Below are 17,863 nucleotides of genomic sequence, written 5' to 3' on the forward strand. Positions count from 1 at the left end.
TGAATCACAATCAGAATTAATTACTTCCAGAAGGTAGGAAGGAAGCAGATATTCCCCGGATCCCAGGACATGCCAGGCATTTTTCCCCCCTGTAGTTCTGTTAACACTTCCTTCCAAATTGTACAGATGGGGAATTAAGGCTTAAGAATCATGCAGCCTTAGGAGCCAGAGTTAGTGTTTGAACTGAAGTTCTCGAACATCAAGCCCGGCACTCCACATTGGCAGTGCAGGGATAGAGGGCAGGCTGGCTGCTTTGGAATCACCTAAGGAGAATGTTCGATACACAAATGTGTAGGCTCCAGCCATGTCCTACTAAATGAGAATCTCTGAACAGAGCAGTTCATACTTTCATTGCATTTTCCCAGAAATCCTGAGGTGTAGCCAGCTACAGTAACCATGGTTCCAGCAACCAATCCCACCCATGACACCTTACGTCTCTTCAGCCTCACCGTTAGACAGTAGCCCTCCATGACACAATCACAGGACTTTGAATCTGGAGTCGGGGGTGAGGAGGGTCTCTCCAAGTTTTAAGCCACTGACCGTAAAAACTCTTCCCATTCAACACTATTTTTCTAAATTCATCGTTTCGCAGAGACTAAACAAAAAGTAAAAGAGAAAAGTTGCCTTACTTGAAAAACCCAGTGACAGTAACTATCATCTCACAAGATTGCTTTAAAGAAAAAATGAGACCATGAATTCAAATGTGTTTTTAAATGGCATGAAGTACCATATACTATTTCATTATTAATTCAACCCAAAGTGAGTTGGGATAAAATTTCCAAACCAGGAGGAGTATAACTTTCTCTCAATTTAAGTGGATTAAAAAAACAAACCAAACAACAAAAAACAAAAACAAAACAAAACAACAAAAAACACTCATTTTTACAAATAAACTTTTACTATAACACAGCCAATCTCATTCTTTACACATTGTCTCTGGCTACTTTTGAGGTACAATGGCAGAGCTGACCATATGTGACCAAGACCTGATGGCCCGGAAAGATGAAAACATTCACTATGTGGTCCTTTAAGAAAAAGTTTGCTACCCACTGAGCCAGATGGCCATATTCTTCTCAGGCAGACATAAATTAACAGTCCTCAGCTGAACACTTCACATTTTAAGCAAGCCCTACAAAATGGAACCTCCATTGCAGGAGGACACAGGATGAGAAAGGAGTCCTAGAATCTGATCTGTGGAAGGGAAGATGCTTCCTTTCCCAGTTTTGGATCATTGTCTCATGAGTCAATATGACTGATAGGAGCATGCTTTATCCTTCAGGTATGTTTGGTACGTAAACGGTTAGAACTTCTCTTCCAAACCCAACCCTCAATCACTTTAAAAATAAAGTCATACAAGGGGCACCTGGGTGGCTCAGTCAGTTAAGCATCTGTCTTTGGCTCAGATCATGATCCCAGGGTCCTGGGATCGAGCCCTGCATCTGGCTCCCTGCTCAGCGGGGAGCCTGCTTCTCCTTCTCCCCTCCTTGTGCTCTCTAGCTTTCTCTGTATCTCTCCAATAAATAAATAAAATCTTTAAAAAAAAGAATAAAGCCACACGATACTAGAAAAGCCAAATATGTAGTCCATAGACCACATACGTGTGTATATGTATATTTACGTATATATTTACATGAATGTATATATTTTTTCTTGTTTTAAGCTAAGGATGACCCAAGGCCAGACCTAACCTCTGGAATCATTCATACTGAATGGACTCTCACTTCAGCAGCTTGTTGAAACCAAATTGGAACCCAGGGTGGGAATGAACAGGCAGCCACATGGCTGGCTGCCTGCCTCTGAATCCACCCACCTGCTGGTTTTACTCTCCTGCTGTGTACTGGGCTCTATGCGCTAAGGCAGGATGGCCCTGGCCCAGTTGGCTCACACAGCCAACCTGCCCCCAGAGAACTATGCAATCAGGAAGCTGGCAGTCAGTGCCGGGGGCTCACCAGGCCCTACAAGCAAATGGCATGTTTCCCTTTCCTGGTACAAAATCTGCAAAAGGCAAAAGTCAATCATCTACACTTGTCAGTGAGATAGATTAAAATTAAGCCTCTGAGCCCAATTCTTTATAGTCTTGCCATGACGTGGATTACTGAGAGCAAGTAATAACCATGATTTCCTTAAAAATGTTCCCAAAGTGATAATCAAAATTCCATAGGAAAAAGAGTTGCCCAGTAACTTCCCAATAGATGTATCTGGACAAAAAGTTGATGTCATAACGAATGTTCTCAACCCTTCAGTTTTTAGTTCACTTAAACAACTCAAAATAAAGGCATCTAATATCCCTCCCATTCAGAGAGAGCTCAAAGTTCCCAAGCTCCTTCATTAGGGCATAGGTTTGGAAATATGGTCTAATGAATCTACAGACTCAATATTTTCTGCCCCATGCTCTATGTGTTGACATATAGGATTGATAACATATCAATAAGCAGATATAGATTATTTATCACAATTTTACAAGTTCAACTCACTTCCCTAACCAAGTAAAAAAGACTTGCAATTTAGTTATATTACAATTCAACTTTAATATATTAAAAAAAGTTTAAAGCTTTCATGATACCTAAAAATACTGCAATGAGAAAAATAATCATTTTATCCTGTGTTAAGGGCTAAACTTCTTTCCCCGCCAAATTCATATAATCAACTCCTAACCCCCATTACCTCAAGATGTATTTGGAGATAGAGTCTTCAAAGAGGTAATTACGTGCGGTCATTAGGGTGGACCCTAAACCAATATGAATGGTGTCCTTGTAAGAGGAGGATGTTAGGACACAGACAAGCAGGGGAAGGGGGGAAGCCAATGAGAAGACACAGGGAGAAGACAACATCTACAAACCAAGGAGAGAGGCCCTCAGCAAAACCAACCCTGCCAACACCTTGATCTCAGACTTTCAGCTTCTAGAACTGTGAGGAAATAATTTTCTGTTGTGTAAGCCTCCCAGTCTGTGGTCCTTTATTATGGCAGCCCGGGGAAACTAACACATCCCTCTTTTCAAATATACTTTTGTCCTTGAAGTTTATGGTATCCAGTGCCAGTTTGACTTTTGTGAGAAATTGCCTGAGGTCTTTGGCAAGACTTCTTTCCACACAGATTACACAAATAAGGCGCCCATTTCTGAATTATGGAATATTTTAAAAACATTAGAAATTATCATATAGTCACTTCTTTAAAACTGTTACTTAAATACTAACTATAGCATGGGTTCTTATTGGGAAATTTTCTATTTTCTTTCCATACATAAAAAACATGTCAATGAAAGTTTAACACAGCTGTCTGTATTTAAAAAAAAAAAAAAATTGCCAAGATGAAATATTCTGAATACAATGCTTTGAATTTTGACAATATTTTGATGGGCACCAAATCCTAATATGTACTAAAGGGAAACACTCAACACTCTTTTGGAATCCAAATTTAATAAAATTATTCTTCTGCCAATAGCTACATGACTAACACATAAAACCTGGCTCTTGCTGTAAATTTTATCATATGCATGGCAAAACCATAATGCTTTAACTACACTGAATAGGAACTTTTTAGGCAACCTTCAAAAACTGAGGTACAGATAAAAATATAACTGAAAAGGGAGACTAAGAAGATTTCAGACTAATTTCCATACCATAAAGCGTTTTGTCTGGTGTTGAAAGAAAAGGTCACATATAGACTAATAGATGCACTGTATAAATAGTTCTAGAATTCCAAAGCTAAGAGGGGGGGAAAAATCACGAAAATAAAGTATTTGTTTTGCCATAAAGAAGAGTAATTAAATTGAGCGTTTCACGGGTCCAGTTACATAGCAATTGTCCTACAGGGACTATACAGTTTAAGGAACTTCAAATTTTCTGTAGTCTTACTGTAGTCTTCTTGAAGTCTGTGTCCCTCAGAGGAGTACTGATTAAGTTCTTAAAACAACCCCCTCTTCCACTAAAAATAAAATCAAACACCAATTTGTATTTAATGCTCAAACACCCAAGACGTGTGTTCAGGAAACAACTTCCAAAAGTGGAGAGTAGAGTTCTTTAAAGCGCTACCTTCAAAAATATTTACAAGTAACATGGGGTGATTATTAGGGGACATGAAAGAAACAAACCCTATTTAAGAAAATGTGTCTATTGGAAAAAAAAGTGAAGCTAAAGGGTATTTAGGTTATCTGAAGATGCTCAGTATCCATGTGAGCAATGGCCACCACAGTCCCAAATATTGAGAAATATCTTCCAAATGGTAATACTAAAAAACACAGGAAGGGGAAGAAAACAACAATGACAACAATAATAACAACTGGCCCTTAATTGTGAACATCCTGCTGGGCATCAAGCAACATTTATTTCACTTCTATGCCAACTTCTACAGAAAGTACAATTCCAAAGAGCATTCTAGAAATCAACCACATGCAGTATCCTGGTGAAGAGTGAGGGCTCCGGAGCCAATCCTCCCGGGCTCCACCTGTGGCTCTACCACTGACTAGCTGTGGGACCTTGGACAAGTCACTGAACCTCTCCATACCTCAGTTTCCCCGCTCAGATGGAGAGAAGAACAGAGCCGTCCCCATGGATTGTTGCATGAAAGTGTTTCTCCCCGAAGAACTGCAGCACAGGGCTTGAAATTTGGTGTCCCCTAATTGTCGGTGGTGATGGTGGTGGTAGAGCAAAGCAAAATCCAGTTACAACCCGAGCACAACAAAAATGGCTGGTGAAGTTGGACTGAACAAACCAATGAAAAGTCTACCCTCCGTGACATCTAAACACATTCAAGAATCTAATTTACATGCAATTTTTTCCCATCCAGTGCCTCACAGCACACACTGCATTCTAGAGTTTCACATGTCCACTGATCCTACGCCCACAGCACCGGGCCAGACAAATAAAGGAACCATTCTTGAAGGAGTTGTCCTCACACAACTGAAACTTAGGGCCTACGGATAAAATCTTCAGCACAGCATTCACTCAACATGGCTAAATGCACATTTCCCAAAAACACCAGCCAAGAACATCAGAGGCAAATTTGGTTGAGTCAGAATAGTGCGAGCCACAGGTCCTCAGGAGTGGTGGCTGAGTGGCCGCTAGCCCAAAGACGCAGCGGCGGACTGTGACAGGGAGCGCAGACACGGCACGGTCCTGAATTCCAGCACCTGGACCGCCACCGTCTCGGCCTTAATGCACAGACCGCCTTCTGCCAGGGCGGCACCCCCCCTCCCCCGCCAGCACGCGTAGGGGGCACGGGCGAAGTCTGGCCAAGACCATCAGCAGCGGCTTATTTTGTGCTACTTTCAATGTTAAAAGCTGTGAAAGCACCAGCACGGTTTGAACAATTGTATCTGGCCCCGACCACCCTCCTAAGAACATATATCCAATTTTCATGCCACTTCTCTATCACCTCCTAATCTCCTTCTGTTCTCTCCTCCAGAAACTGCTTATCCTGTTTCAAGGAAACAAACATAAACAGGGTTTTCTGACCAGTTGCAAAACTCCAGTGCCTAACGGCACACACTGCATTCTGATCTAATCCCTACTTACACACACGAGGATGTTCCTGAGAGATTCGGGCCAAAGTTAATTTTCCTCTCTTCTGCCAATGTCCTCGGTGTCCTTGGCCTCTGCTGGACACACAATAGCTGAAGCATAAGTACATTTTCTCAGCATTTCCCTTGGCTATCTTTAATTCCTTACATGTGGTGAGACTGGTTTTGGATATAATCACTGTTTATTTCCTTAGTACATTTTCTATCTCCTGCAAGTCTGCTGCCAAATGTTTAAAAGCTTTGTACTTTGAAGCGCAAGTCAACAGAAGAAGATGGGAGATATACAAAAAGAGAGAGATGCTCCTTTTAAACAAAAGCTGAATGTGGTTTAACTCAAACTGAGTTTTTGAATTCTACCAAAGCCAGGATGTAAAACCACCCTGACAAAAACATAAAAAACACCGTAAATAGCGACTTAATGAATCAACACAGCAAAGCAACATTTACCTAGAAAAAGCCTTCTGCAATGTGGTCTCCATAGTACTAAAGTTGCAAGATAATAAAGGGGCTACGTTCTCTAAATTCTGCCTATTTAAAAAAAATCTTAATGAACCATTCCATTTTTTTTTTATTTAAGGAATATTTGAAATGATGCTTTGAGTAGTGATTTCATTCTCTCCCAGATGCTGACAAGAAATAAGAACGTTACAGCAGTGACTAAGTAATGCAAAGAATTATCCACTATGAAGAATTCACATCTTTTAGATTAGTAATATATCAACTCTCAGGCAGTGTCAGAATTATTACTCTCTGATTCGGAGTAGCTGAGTACCCTCAAAACTTTCTGTTGCTGAAAAATCATCCAACTGACATACGAAGAATATATATGAAGCATGGCAACAAATCTGCGTCAAGTTCTGAAGATCTCTATACTATTGCTTGTTTTATGTTTCTGAAAGATTTTGCTGTCAGTGATTTATTTCACATCCATGTGGCCAGCCATTTGTTTATTCTATTGCATGCCATCTGTTTTTTGGTAGAGAGGTTTCAAGTTCTTCTCATTCCCTACTTCATATCCCACAGAAAACAATTTATAATAGACATAGATTTAAATCACTTGGATTCATGTGGCATTGGTAACTCGAGCTGCCTTTCATTTATATTTGGCAAATGCTTTAATGGGATTAGCAAATTGTGTTATTATGTGGTACTTAGGAAGATACAACACTTTTTTTTTTTTTAACAATGACAAATGATGTTAACAGTTTCATTTTGGGGTGTTTAATAGCAGGAGAGATTTCGCTAACATTAAAGGAAATTGCCCTGATAGACAATAAAGTCCTACCACAAACCCTGTCTCTATCTTTTATTTCTGAGAGCCAATGAGTATGCATATCAGAATGTGGTAGAGTCTACAGTGAGGAATGACTTTCCCTTACAAGTGAAGCATCTTGGTATTTATCACTTAAGCCACAGATCTGGAAACCCTGTCTGGTTCTTACATCTTGGTGGCATCCTCACAGCAGTCTAACCATGTTCCAACTTTTCTAGAGGATGGCCCCAGACTTCACCAAAGAGAAGTTTATGCCACAAACTCCAGCTCATCAGAACCAATTTATTCCCCTTCTAGGACTCACTTTGATTTGCTCTGAAGAAGAGCCAACCATTCAGAGAAACAGCTTCTTGTTGAAACCATACAGATGATATTTAAAGTGTTAATTACCATTTTTACAAGAATCCTTGGTGCTTGGGTGGAGAGGGGTTATCTGATGACAGGACCCAGCGGCTGTCCACAATTCATGGTTGACATCCAAGGGCTGAGAAATGTCCAACTGGAGGTCTACTTGATTTTCACTAGTCCTTACCAAATCAGAATTAGCTATATTCTGGGGATAAGTAGCATCCTGGACACCTGATAGAGTCGATTTGTTGTAAGAGTTAAGTGACATTTGTACTAAAGCTTCATTAACGAAGAATGAATTTTCATGACACAAACTCTCGGATCGATTAAGTTCCATTACCTGTGTAAGAAAATACAGAAAAAAATACAATAATTTCTCCAGCAATTTGTACAAGTTTTATAAAGTATGTCTTTCTAATAGTTTTAGCAATCAAGATTTTTAATAAGAGTCTTATACCCATCCCCTTTTACTGAGCTAGTGCCAAAACTTCAATTCACTGTGTCTAGCCTACCTTTAAAAACAAAACAAAAGCAAAAAAACCTAGCAGTCGTGCCCTCTACCACTGAAGTGTTTCCACTTTAAGAGAGAGCAACATTTTCATTTTTGCTGAATAAAATGTTGAAAATATATGCATGAGATATTTGCAATACATGCATGAGGTATTTGCAATAAACGTAATTTAGCCAAGTCGAAAGGAAAATCAGACGCAACACAGACTTTCCTTATCATCAAGTTTTACAACTTTATGCACTATCAGTAAAAAGCATTTCTGTGCTCAGAGCGCAGCGAAGTAAACTCCTGGGGGGAAAATGGAACTGGTGAACCTGAGTAGAAGGGGTACCAATGGAACACAATCTTCAGAAAGGTTTTAATATCCCTCCCAGCCACTAATTAGTATATGCATGTTAACTTTATTAGTTAACAGACTAGTATTATACTTGCTAAATTCAGTACCTATAGATGCACATTAAAAGCCAACTGATCTGCTAAAAGGTATACCTATACGAAACTCTGAAGGCTAGATCAAGCAAAGGGGTCCTTCAAGTCCAGGAAAGGCAGCATGCTCCCAGCGAGCAGGGCTCCAGGACAAACTTTGCCTTACTGGAGGACTCCTTTCTGTGTTTCTTCCCTGGGGTAAGGGCACCACAGGGTACAACGAGCCCTCCATCCAACAGGAGCTAGGTCTTACAAATTTCCCTATTGTGAGTCAAGACGCATACGCGTGGTCTCGGCAGGTTCCCAGTTTCTGCTACCTACATATTAACTCTTGGGGGCTCTTAACACAGCGGCAAAAGGACAGGCATTTGGTCAGTGTCCCCAGAGTGACCATGACTAAACCCGTCTCTGAGAGGCTGCCTTCTACTCGGCTTCCACAAGCATGGAAGATCCGTACCTCTGTGCTTCTTGGAGCAAACGCTGCGGGAAGGCTACTCTGCCGACCGTGTTTCCAACCACACAGCAGGCTCTGCTGGCCCCGCATCCTCTCCCTTTCCCTCTCCACCAGGCGCTGGCCCTCCCTCAGCCGCTCCAGGTTCTGCTGGTACTCCTGGAGCTGCTGGTCCAGCTCCCCGCGGTTCCTGAGCAGCAGCCCCTCCTGTGACTGGCACTCGGCCTCCCGCTCCTGCAGCCGGCCGGCCCTGGCCTCCTGTTCCCGCTGCTGCTGGTCGCACTGGCGGAGCCAGCGCCGCTGGTCCTGCTGCAACTGGTATTGCAGCTTGTGGATGTCGGCCAGCCCCTCCCGCTGCCTCTCCAGGTTGCGGAACTTCTCCTGGTCCTGGAAGGGGCTCCCTCGGAAGGACGCGCCGGCGGAGAGTCTCTCCTGCTGCGGGAGCAGCAGCCTGTGGACCCGGATGTGGCTATCCTGGATGGTCAAGGCGGCCTGTGAGAGCAGGGCAGGGGCAAACAGTCACGGCCTCCACGTGTGTGTGTGCTCGGGGTTGCAGCGACCTCTGAACACAAAAAGCACGACCCCATTCTTTCCTCTTAATATTTCTGTCCCTTTTCTAAGTTATCTCCCCAGGCCGACCTTGGCATTGCCAAGAGGCTTATCCCACATTTCCTAGCAGGATGGCTTGGGAATTAATATCCAAAAGAAAAAAGAAAAAAGAAAAAGGCACAAAAGCCATACTCATCCCCACTTTTGGAAATGCGGTTTTGTTGCTGGTTGTTGGGTAATATTGAAGCAAGTCTTGTGAATAAGAATTCAGTACGTAAATTCACAAGACTGCATTCCTGTTCTATGTCTCGTTCTCTGAGGGCTCTCCACTCAATAATTCACGAGAATTTAAGATTCTGTATAAACCCGGTAGTATCCTTTATTTGAGTCCCAAACCAGAAATTACTTAAGCTATATTACATACATGAAAACATAAAAATAAAAGTCAACCACTTGGAGACTTTTGGTAAATAACCTTTTTATAATGTAATGCCCAAGGATAGCCGTTAATTTAATCTTGAGGAGCTACGTAAGTGGTAAAGCTATCTCGTTACTGTTATTTCTTTGTATTATAGCAGGAAGGTCAGACATAAAGTCTTAAGCTGAAATTCATTTGTTTAATAGATTGCTAACAGGAGGCTGGAATGATTAAGGGAACATAGATACTCTAAAGCCCAGAGGATATTACCAACCAGATTAAAAAAACATTTGGAGTTGTGGTATCTGCCTATGAAAAGTTTGGCAGCATCACAGGAAATAATTGCCAAGATTTGGAAGGGTTCCACAAAACCAAAAAAAAAAGAAAAGAAAAATCTCTGTGAATGCCCTTGGAAGCTTTTAATTTTTTAAGTTCCCATTTAAAGCACAAAGAAGCACAAAAGGGACAAATTGAAAATGGCCACACACTGGGTATGTATGTGTGTTTTGACTCGTTATGAGAAATTATTACTCTCCCAGGAATAAATTCACATTTTTCTTTCCTAAGAATTTTTTAAACTGTCCATGTAACAGATGCCGGGAACATGGGGATTTGACTTGTAGTTCTTTGTTAGAGCAACAGTTCCCTATACTTCTGAAGGTAAAGAACTCAAGGAAATTTTAAATTGGTACTTGTCTTGGAATAAGATTCAAAAAATATATTTGCTGGAGCCTTTTGAAATAAAATTCACGTTTTTAAATTTGAAAACTTACTTCAAAACATTCCAAAACTCACATGAATACTTAATTAAGGTCTTTTAGAAGTTATTAAAACGAGAACAATTATTATCATTGAAAATAGGTACTAATTATCTTTAAATATGAAATAATTAGCACATAAATAACTGTTCAGGACTCTGCTGACTTGGCTAGAGCAAATGGTAGGCTGCACATTTATTAATTCTAATAAATTTCAAGGGCATCAGTATAGCAAAACAAACAAAAATCCAGCATTTTGTACATCAAAACTACCACAGGAAAAGACAACACTCATGAACAGTTCACAATAGGCTAAGTAAGTGCCACCATGAAGCATTCTTCATGTCTACCTAACATTTGAGATGAGACCACTCTCTTCTCTCACATAGAGGTGGACTCTGAAGACTGGATATTCATTTTCACACACCTGATACTTAAATTTAGGAAAGACAATAGCACTTGCTTTTCAAATTTAGGAAAATTCCCAATTTGCTCTCTCAACTTTTGTCTTCTTTCCACCTTCCCCATATACCTCATCTCTAACTCTGCTCTCCTGAGGGATCAAATTTCATTTGCATCTGATTCAAAAATGCATATGTAAAAACTTCAATCATGCATAAGAGATTCAGCTTCAAAAGAGATGAGTACCCCATGAACAGACATCTTCCAGAGCCCACATCCTCAGACCCCCTCAAAAGCCGTGGTTAAGAGAATCCACTGTAGAATTTGATACCTCCCTTCAATCCAATGTGGTGCAAAAATTAGGTCATTTAGGTGAGCTTTTCTGAACCCTGAATCCACAAAGCGTGGCATTCAACATTGAAAAGAGGAGAGATGACCTGTGAATGTTTTCATCAGGCAACACAAGCTAGGATACTCAATGTTTTCATCTCCCAAAAGTTAATGAACTATGCTCAAACTATATTCATTTCTCAGTTAAAATGTAAAAGAAAGAATGTTTTTTTCTATGATAAATCAACTCTAAGAACATCGGTCCCAGGCCAGCATGTTTAATGTCAGACCCCAAAGGTATTCCCATTAGATCTTGCACAAGACAAGGATGCTATTGCCACAATTTCCAGAAGTAAAACAAAGTAAAAGCCAAGAAAATCAAATTGATGTAAGTATTGAAGAATAGCCATAATATCATTACTTTCAAATTTTAGCTTTCTATCTGGCATAGTCCAAAGAATAGAACTGTTAAACAAAAACATCTTCCTTTAATCTAAAATAAGAGATGACAAACAGCATGTTCTCCAACAAGAGGACTAATTACTGCAAAGGTGACAGTTCTCTCCAATTTTGTTCATAAATAGGAAATTTTAATTTATCAGTCCTTGTACGTGGGTAAGAAACTTGTCAGAGTGATTCAAATCTCTCATGAAAGAATATATGGATAAGTATAGAAAAATAGTTAAGAGGAGACTATCACTGTCATATATTCAAATATAATCCAAAACTTTAATTATTAAGATAGGGGTACTAGAGCAATAGGCAGATGATCAATAAGACATAAAAGAAAGAAGTCTTGATGCAAAGTATAAATAAGAAAACATCAAATGCAGCATGACTTCACATTGTTTTCTGGCAAAAACTTAAAGTCAGACTTAATTTTAATCCTCTTTAATATTCAACAGGTCTAAGATAAGAAGTATGAATGGCTAATAAACCAGGGGCAGCAGGGAGGAGTTTAGTTTCAACAGCAACCAAAGAAATGAAAATTAAGGTAATCAGATACCTTGATCTATTTCAAATTGAGGAGAGAGGGATGTTGACCAGTTTGATTATTTGGGTAGTATCTATTAAAAACCTAAAAAAAATAATTCCAGCCATTTATCCTAAGGAAACACTCAGCCATGTTTAAAGAGATTAGTGTACAAGAATATCTAACAGACTTAATAGAGAACTGTAGCTATGAAGAATTCCACAGACTTGAATATTATACAGCCACCAAAAATTGTGCTACAGAATAATAGCTGAACACATAGAAAGGTACATCTTATAGTAGAGTATATATAAAATGATTCTAAAAAACTGGAGGGAGGAGCACCTGGGTGGCTCAGGAGGTTAAGCATCCAACTCTTGATTTCAGCTCAGGTCCTGATCTCAGGGTCATGTGATCGAGCCCCACGTTGGGCTCTGCACTTGGCGTGGAGTCTGCTTGAGAATCTCTCCCTCTCCTTTTGCCCCTCCCCCTACTCAAGCTCTCTCTAAAATAAATAAATAAAATCTTGGGGGAAAAAAAAAAACCGGAGGGATATATACCAACATAACAATAGTAATTCTCTCTGTATAACCACAAGCCATTTTATTTACTTACATCCTCAAATTTTCAACTAATTTATATTTAACACTAACATTGCTTTCATATCATTAAAAGGCTTTTAATCCATATATTGAACAACTGGTTGTATCTGGCCTCTCTTGTGCATGAACTAAGGGATCATCCAACCCTGTAATCCTAAAAGCAAGCACAATTTTTATGCCTGTCTCTCTGTGAAAGACAGTGAGCCATTCGATGGTAGGCTTTGTGGTCCATCTGCCTTTGTATGCTCAGTCCTTAGCACAGTGCCCAGCACAGAGAGAGCACTCAATAAATGTTGGGTGGATGAACACACAAAAGGGTGAAGGAACTCATGAATTATTTAACTGCTGCAAAGGCCCTGGTCCACAGGAGAAAGTGAAAAAAGTTTAGGTGCGAATTTAAGTTTTCACCAGAAAATGTGAAGTCATGCTACACTCACCTAAGAGTTTCACTGTAAACTTCAAGCCAGATCATAGTCATCCATATTTTTTAAAGATATGAACTGTTTTATGGTTTCAGAGAAGAACGGTATAAAAAGTAGGAGTGTTGCCCCATGATTACAAAACCAGGTGAAGTTCCACAAGAAACCAGGGGAGTTACACTTTGGGAATTAGGCATTCTTTTAAGATCATTCACCACCTCTCAAATGTTCTAATTTTTGATGCCTGGGAATCATCTAATAAAATGAATTGCATTAAGAGAAACATCCCCAAGGTCAAAGACTAGAGGAGCACAGTTACCTGAAGGCTGTAGAGGAGCTGGGTTAAATTCTGTATCGCTTGTATAATCTGGAAGATAAAATCATAAGCGTCAAATTCTGGAAAAAGCGCTCATTATCCAAAAATAAAGAGAGGATAATATATTTCAGGTGTGTAGAGCTCACCTCTGACTGTGAAGAAACTGGGAAGCTTCTGTATTCCACCTAAAATACGTAAAAAATAAGAAAATGAATAATTCCTCTTCTTTTGAAAAGCTGCACTTAGTGTTCCAAAATGTATGACCTCAGGTAAATCATTTCACTCTCTCTAAACTCTTCCATAGTAACCTTCTTTCTTGCCAGAAATCAAAGCCTACAGATTTAAATAACCACTGGATGAGAGCCCCATCTGTGCAAACTCTGCATTTGAGATGCATGGCAACTTTTCACCCAAACATCCCTTTTAAAAACAACAAGGGATGACAGTAAGGAAGCTCTGCACTCTCTCAGTAAGTGACAATATTTACCTTGTGGAAACCACACCATCAACTGAGCTCTCTGTGCCCAGACTGAAGTTGGCCTTCAGGCCAATCTGGCTCCCTGCATCCTGAAGGCCAGATTTGGAAGCTCGAGAACATCATGCCTGAGTTCTAGCTCCCTGTCTCCATGTTTAAGACTCACAAGGCCAAAACGGCCAGTGGTTGGCAGAGGAAACCCAGACCCAGGGGTGGCCCAAGGGTCAGCACCTAGCTGGCCTGCTCCAGATCCTACTGTGAGTTCACTGGAAGCATCTGTGATTGCCTTAGGAAAAGCACTCTCAGCAGAGGCCTTGAGTGGGGCTGGAGACCATCTGCTCCTGGGGACGGTGCGGTCTATGTTTCATTCTTTGTCTCTCTAATGCAGACATTAGAGACACATGTGGACAGTGAGGATATCTAGTTTCCAGAACTGAACTGAACATTTGTCTATTCATTTATTGCCTGTCTTCCTTCACTAGGATATAAGCCAATGAGTAGCAGGACTTCTTATGTGTATTCAGTGCTGTATCTACAAATTTAACAATGATGCCCCACTTCTAATGGACATTCACACTCCATTCTATAAATAAATATCGTGCACCTGCTGTGTACTCCACTCCTCGTGCTATGGGAGATCACCAGATTCCCTGCCTTCCTAGAGCCTACGGTCCCCTGAACGTTGCTTGTTCTTATCTGAGCAGCTTTAAATTGAAGCTACAAGAAACGGTCAGCTATTGTAATGTTCTCAGGTAACTCCGGACTTGTTAAATTCGATTAGTTCAGGCTGGTGAAGCTCTGAGATCTCAAGACAGCCAGATCCCTTCTTCCTGTCCCTCCCCCACACTCTTCCCAATACTGCCCATAAAAGATTTCTTTACTGAACTGAACCTCTAAGACAGGAAGGATGAAGGATGGAAAAGGACATGAAGTTTAGAGTCTTTAGACCCGTGCCCAGAACCACCCCCACCCCACCATACTGGGCTAAGAACCCCTATTCTCTAGTGAGTTCTAGAGTTCTCTCTGCTCTTGTGGTTCTGTCCCTGCTGTACGGTCCTTACCTTTGTAATAAGAAAATCCTACGCTACAGAATTTTTATACTCTATACAAATTAGAAACACAGAAATAAGTTGAATTATGCTATATGCAGTTACTTATTCCCAAGAACCGCTAAGTTTGGTACCAGACAGAAATGTGTAAGGTCCTATTTTTCATGGAGCTGGTCCGCCACCTTCTGGTGCATGCCATAATTGCAGCTGGTGATTGACACACCAGGTATTTTTCCTTCTGCAGCACTTTTTAAGATTCTTTCAGAAAAAAAATTTTTTTTTTTAATCTTACCTGATTAAAGAAGCTAATTACAAAATATCCATCACACACACTTTTAAAAGTTTGATTTCAGGTGATCCTACCCTATTTGTTAGTTCATTTTCTCAAATGCCTTATTAAAATTCTTCCAGATAGGTTCACCCAACGAGGGACCTACACAACAACCTCATTTCACTTACCTGTGACTGAATCATGGAAGGAAAAAAGACCTTAGTGGTGGGAGCCACCACGATTTCCGTTCAAGAAAAAAACTATTACTAACTAACCAGCCCTCCCCTTCTCTCCCTCCCTTCCTCCAGAACAAAGGCAGTTAGAAGCAACAGACTGAAAAGTGAAGTCCGCACTGAAGAGGAGGGAAAAAGTAGGAACGTTTTAAGAAGAAATAAGTCAGAAAGCTTACAGTCAGAGTAAGCAGAATAAAATATTGCATTCCTGTTTTCATTTTGGCCTATGAAGTTTTTTTTAAAAAAAATACTAAATCACAGCCATATCTGCTATGGATTTTTAAAAATCTTTGGACCTGGTGTCTCAGTCATATGTAATATATACAAAAATACATAATATATGAATTATTACATAAATATATGACGTATGTCATTTTTCCACATTAGCATATACTGGTATCTGGTAATGCGCCTAATTTCATTTTAGATAAACTCTTGAGCCCCAGACAACCCCGGGGAGGGCAACTAGCCACCTCCCGGAATCATACTCTTATTCCCAATTTCTGACATCCCAGGTTCATTTGGAAGTAAAGAGGAAGTTTCCTGCATTTAGTTTTTCAATGAGTGTCACAACCTATGTGTAAAACTATGTCAAAAAGAAGGAAAAAAAGGCATTTGGAACCACTTTGCCCCAGGCAAAAATTGGTCAGGTTGATTAAAAGTCTCACAAAAAAGTAGGTGACCATGTGGGTGGAGAGAGGGAAACAATCTGAAATGAGAGGAAGATAAAAGAAAGTGAAAGCAACAGGGGTCCAAGTCAACGTTATTTCTGCCACTTGAGCGCCACCTGGTGGCCCTAGGGACAGCACCGGATGCCTCGACCACCTCGTGGCCAAGCGCTGCTAAGTGTAGCAGGTGACAAGCTAGAGCTTTGCAGGGAGAAAAGCAGAAGCGAGACCAGAAGTAAGAGTGCGCAGACACACAAACATTCGAGTTTTAAATCCTTTTAATTAATAACTTTGAAATTGTTTCTTTGTTTACACCTGCATGATATAGGCCGAGCAAGAACATTTTGAGAAAATTTAAGTTAGAGAGGTTAGAGTGCGGAAATTGCGAACAATTGAGGAAAACACTTGCATACCACTCACTGCCACGGACAGACCAGGACCTGAGGTTAGGCTACTACACAAAGTAACGGGTGCCATTTACTAACGAATCAGTTCACAATACCTTCTCCCCTGCATCAGAGACCGCCAAGTCGGTTCCCACACCCTGGGTGCCAGGGTCCACATCCCAACAGCCTCTTCCTCCTGTCCCTTCTGTGACTAGTGCTGGAAGCACACCAGTGAGACAGAAACAGAAAGGACATCATCAAACATCAGCCAGCGCACGGGGTTCTCGTGTACACAGCTGACACGTATTTCAAAATAAGAAACACAAAAACACACATATTACATACCCTCATTCGAGGGGCCAAAACAGTGCAAAGCACAGAGTCCCTGCCCTCAGGGAGCTTACATGCTAAGAGATACCAAACTGACAAATGGCATCAATTGCCACCCATCTTTTAAGTTTTCTTTCTCGCAGAGAGGTGCTCATGTGATGTTGGCGATACCGAGGGGGTGGGTTCTACATCTCACTTGCGCTTACTAGGAAAAAGCCACTGCCGAGAAGGAAATTGAAAACAGGCACTGTAGAACGAAAGCAGGGGCTGGTGGACCCAGGTCTGAGGAGACAGCTCGGTGACAGGCTCCTTGGTGGCCAATGTAAGAGCAGCAGACCATAAACAAGGTTTACAAGGAGGAATCCAACAACGGGAGGGAGACATCTTTCTAAGCAGGGTCAAGATGGCTAATACTCCATGAGCTCACAGTTGTACAAATAGGAACCCGTTCCTGTCTCCAAATAACTTTTTAAAAATGATTTCCAAGTGTTTTTTCTCACAATACTTGCTTATACTCTAGACTCACAACAACTGTAAATACTGTATATTTAACCTATGAAACACAGAAATATTTCTAAATCCAGAAATATTTTTAAGAAACACAGATTTCACTCCATTAAATCTCTGCTGGTGCGATTTTATTTCTTTGCCCATGTGAACTCAGTTAAAACTTACACTATGCTCACCTTATGCTGACTTAAACTAGACTTTCACACACACAGACTTACATTGGAACCACGTCCAAATGGGGCCCTGGTGAAATACTCACTTTATGACACACAGTGTCATCTTGAAACTTTATTACTGATAGAGGAAATACTTTTTCTCCTTCTCTAAATGAAAGTCCTCTAGGACTCCAAAAGCTACTTCTATTACAAAGAATTTTTTGTTTAAGTGGAAACTGCTTCAAATTATATCAGCTAAAAATTAAGTTCATTTTGCCCAAGGCGGTCAAATGCTTTTCACTCATAGTGAAGGGACATTTTATAGAAATTTATCCGCCACTCAAAAAATGGTTTCACTACTGGGCATTATACTCACTTCTTAGAGAGATACCCAAGGCATTACCAAAGAATGAGCCATTCTCTCCCTCTCCCTCCTCCCTACTCCATGGCAATAAGGACCATCAAATGGGCGAAGAAGCTGATGGTGAGCC

The 17,863-nt window shown here is 40.6% G+C and overlaps 1 protein-coding gene across 13 annotated transcripts in view; it reads right to left on the reverse strand.

The window, feature by feature from the left end:
- The window catches only part of ARHGEF28 (Rho guanine nucleotide exchange factor 28), a 306,584-nt gene that overhangs the window by 20,794 nt on the left and 267,927 nt on the right, over positions 1-17,863 (reverse strand). For 10 of the 13 annotated variants that reach the window (XM_036080795.2, XM_078067191.1, XM_036080792.2 and 7 more), the window contains 5 exons: positions 16,494-16,594; positions 13,442-13,480; positions 13,299-13,346; positions 8,535-9,020; positions 7,183-7,480 (listed from right to left, as the gene is read on the reverse strand). In XM_036080795.2, the coding sequence (XP_035936688.1) occupies positions 7,183-7,480; positions 8,535-9,020; positions 13,299-13,346; positions 13,442-13,480; positions 16,494-16,594 (972 nt within the window). Of the gene's footprint in view, positions 1-449; positions 596-7,182; positions 7,481-8,534; positions 9,021-13,298; positions 13,347-13,441; positions 13,481-16,493; positions 16,595-17,863 lie in introns of all 13 variants that reach the window. The other 3 variants (XR_013445747.1, XR_013445748.1, XM_078067195.1) reach the window with 2 other exon arrangements.

This window comes from Halichoerus grypus, chromosome 2 (assembly GCF_964656455.1).
Source record: "Halichoerus grypus chromosome 2, mHalGry1.hap1.1, whole genome shotgun sequence".
Taxonomy (NCBI): domain Eukaryota; kingdom Metazoa; phylum Chordata; class Mammalia; order Carnivora; family Phocidae; genus Halichoerus; species Halichoerus grypus.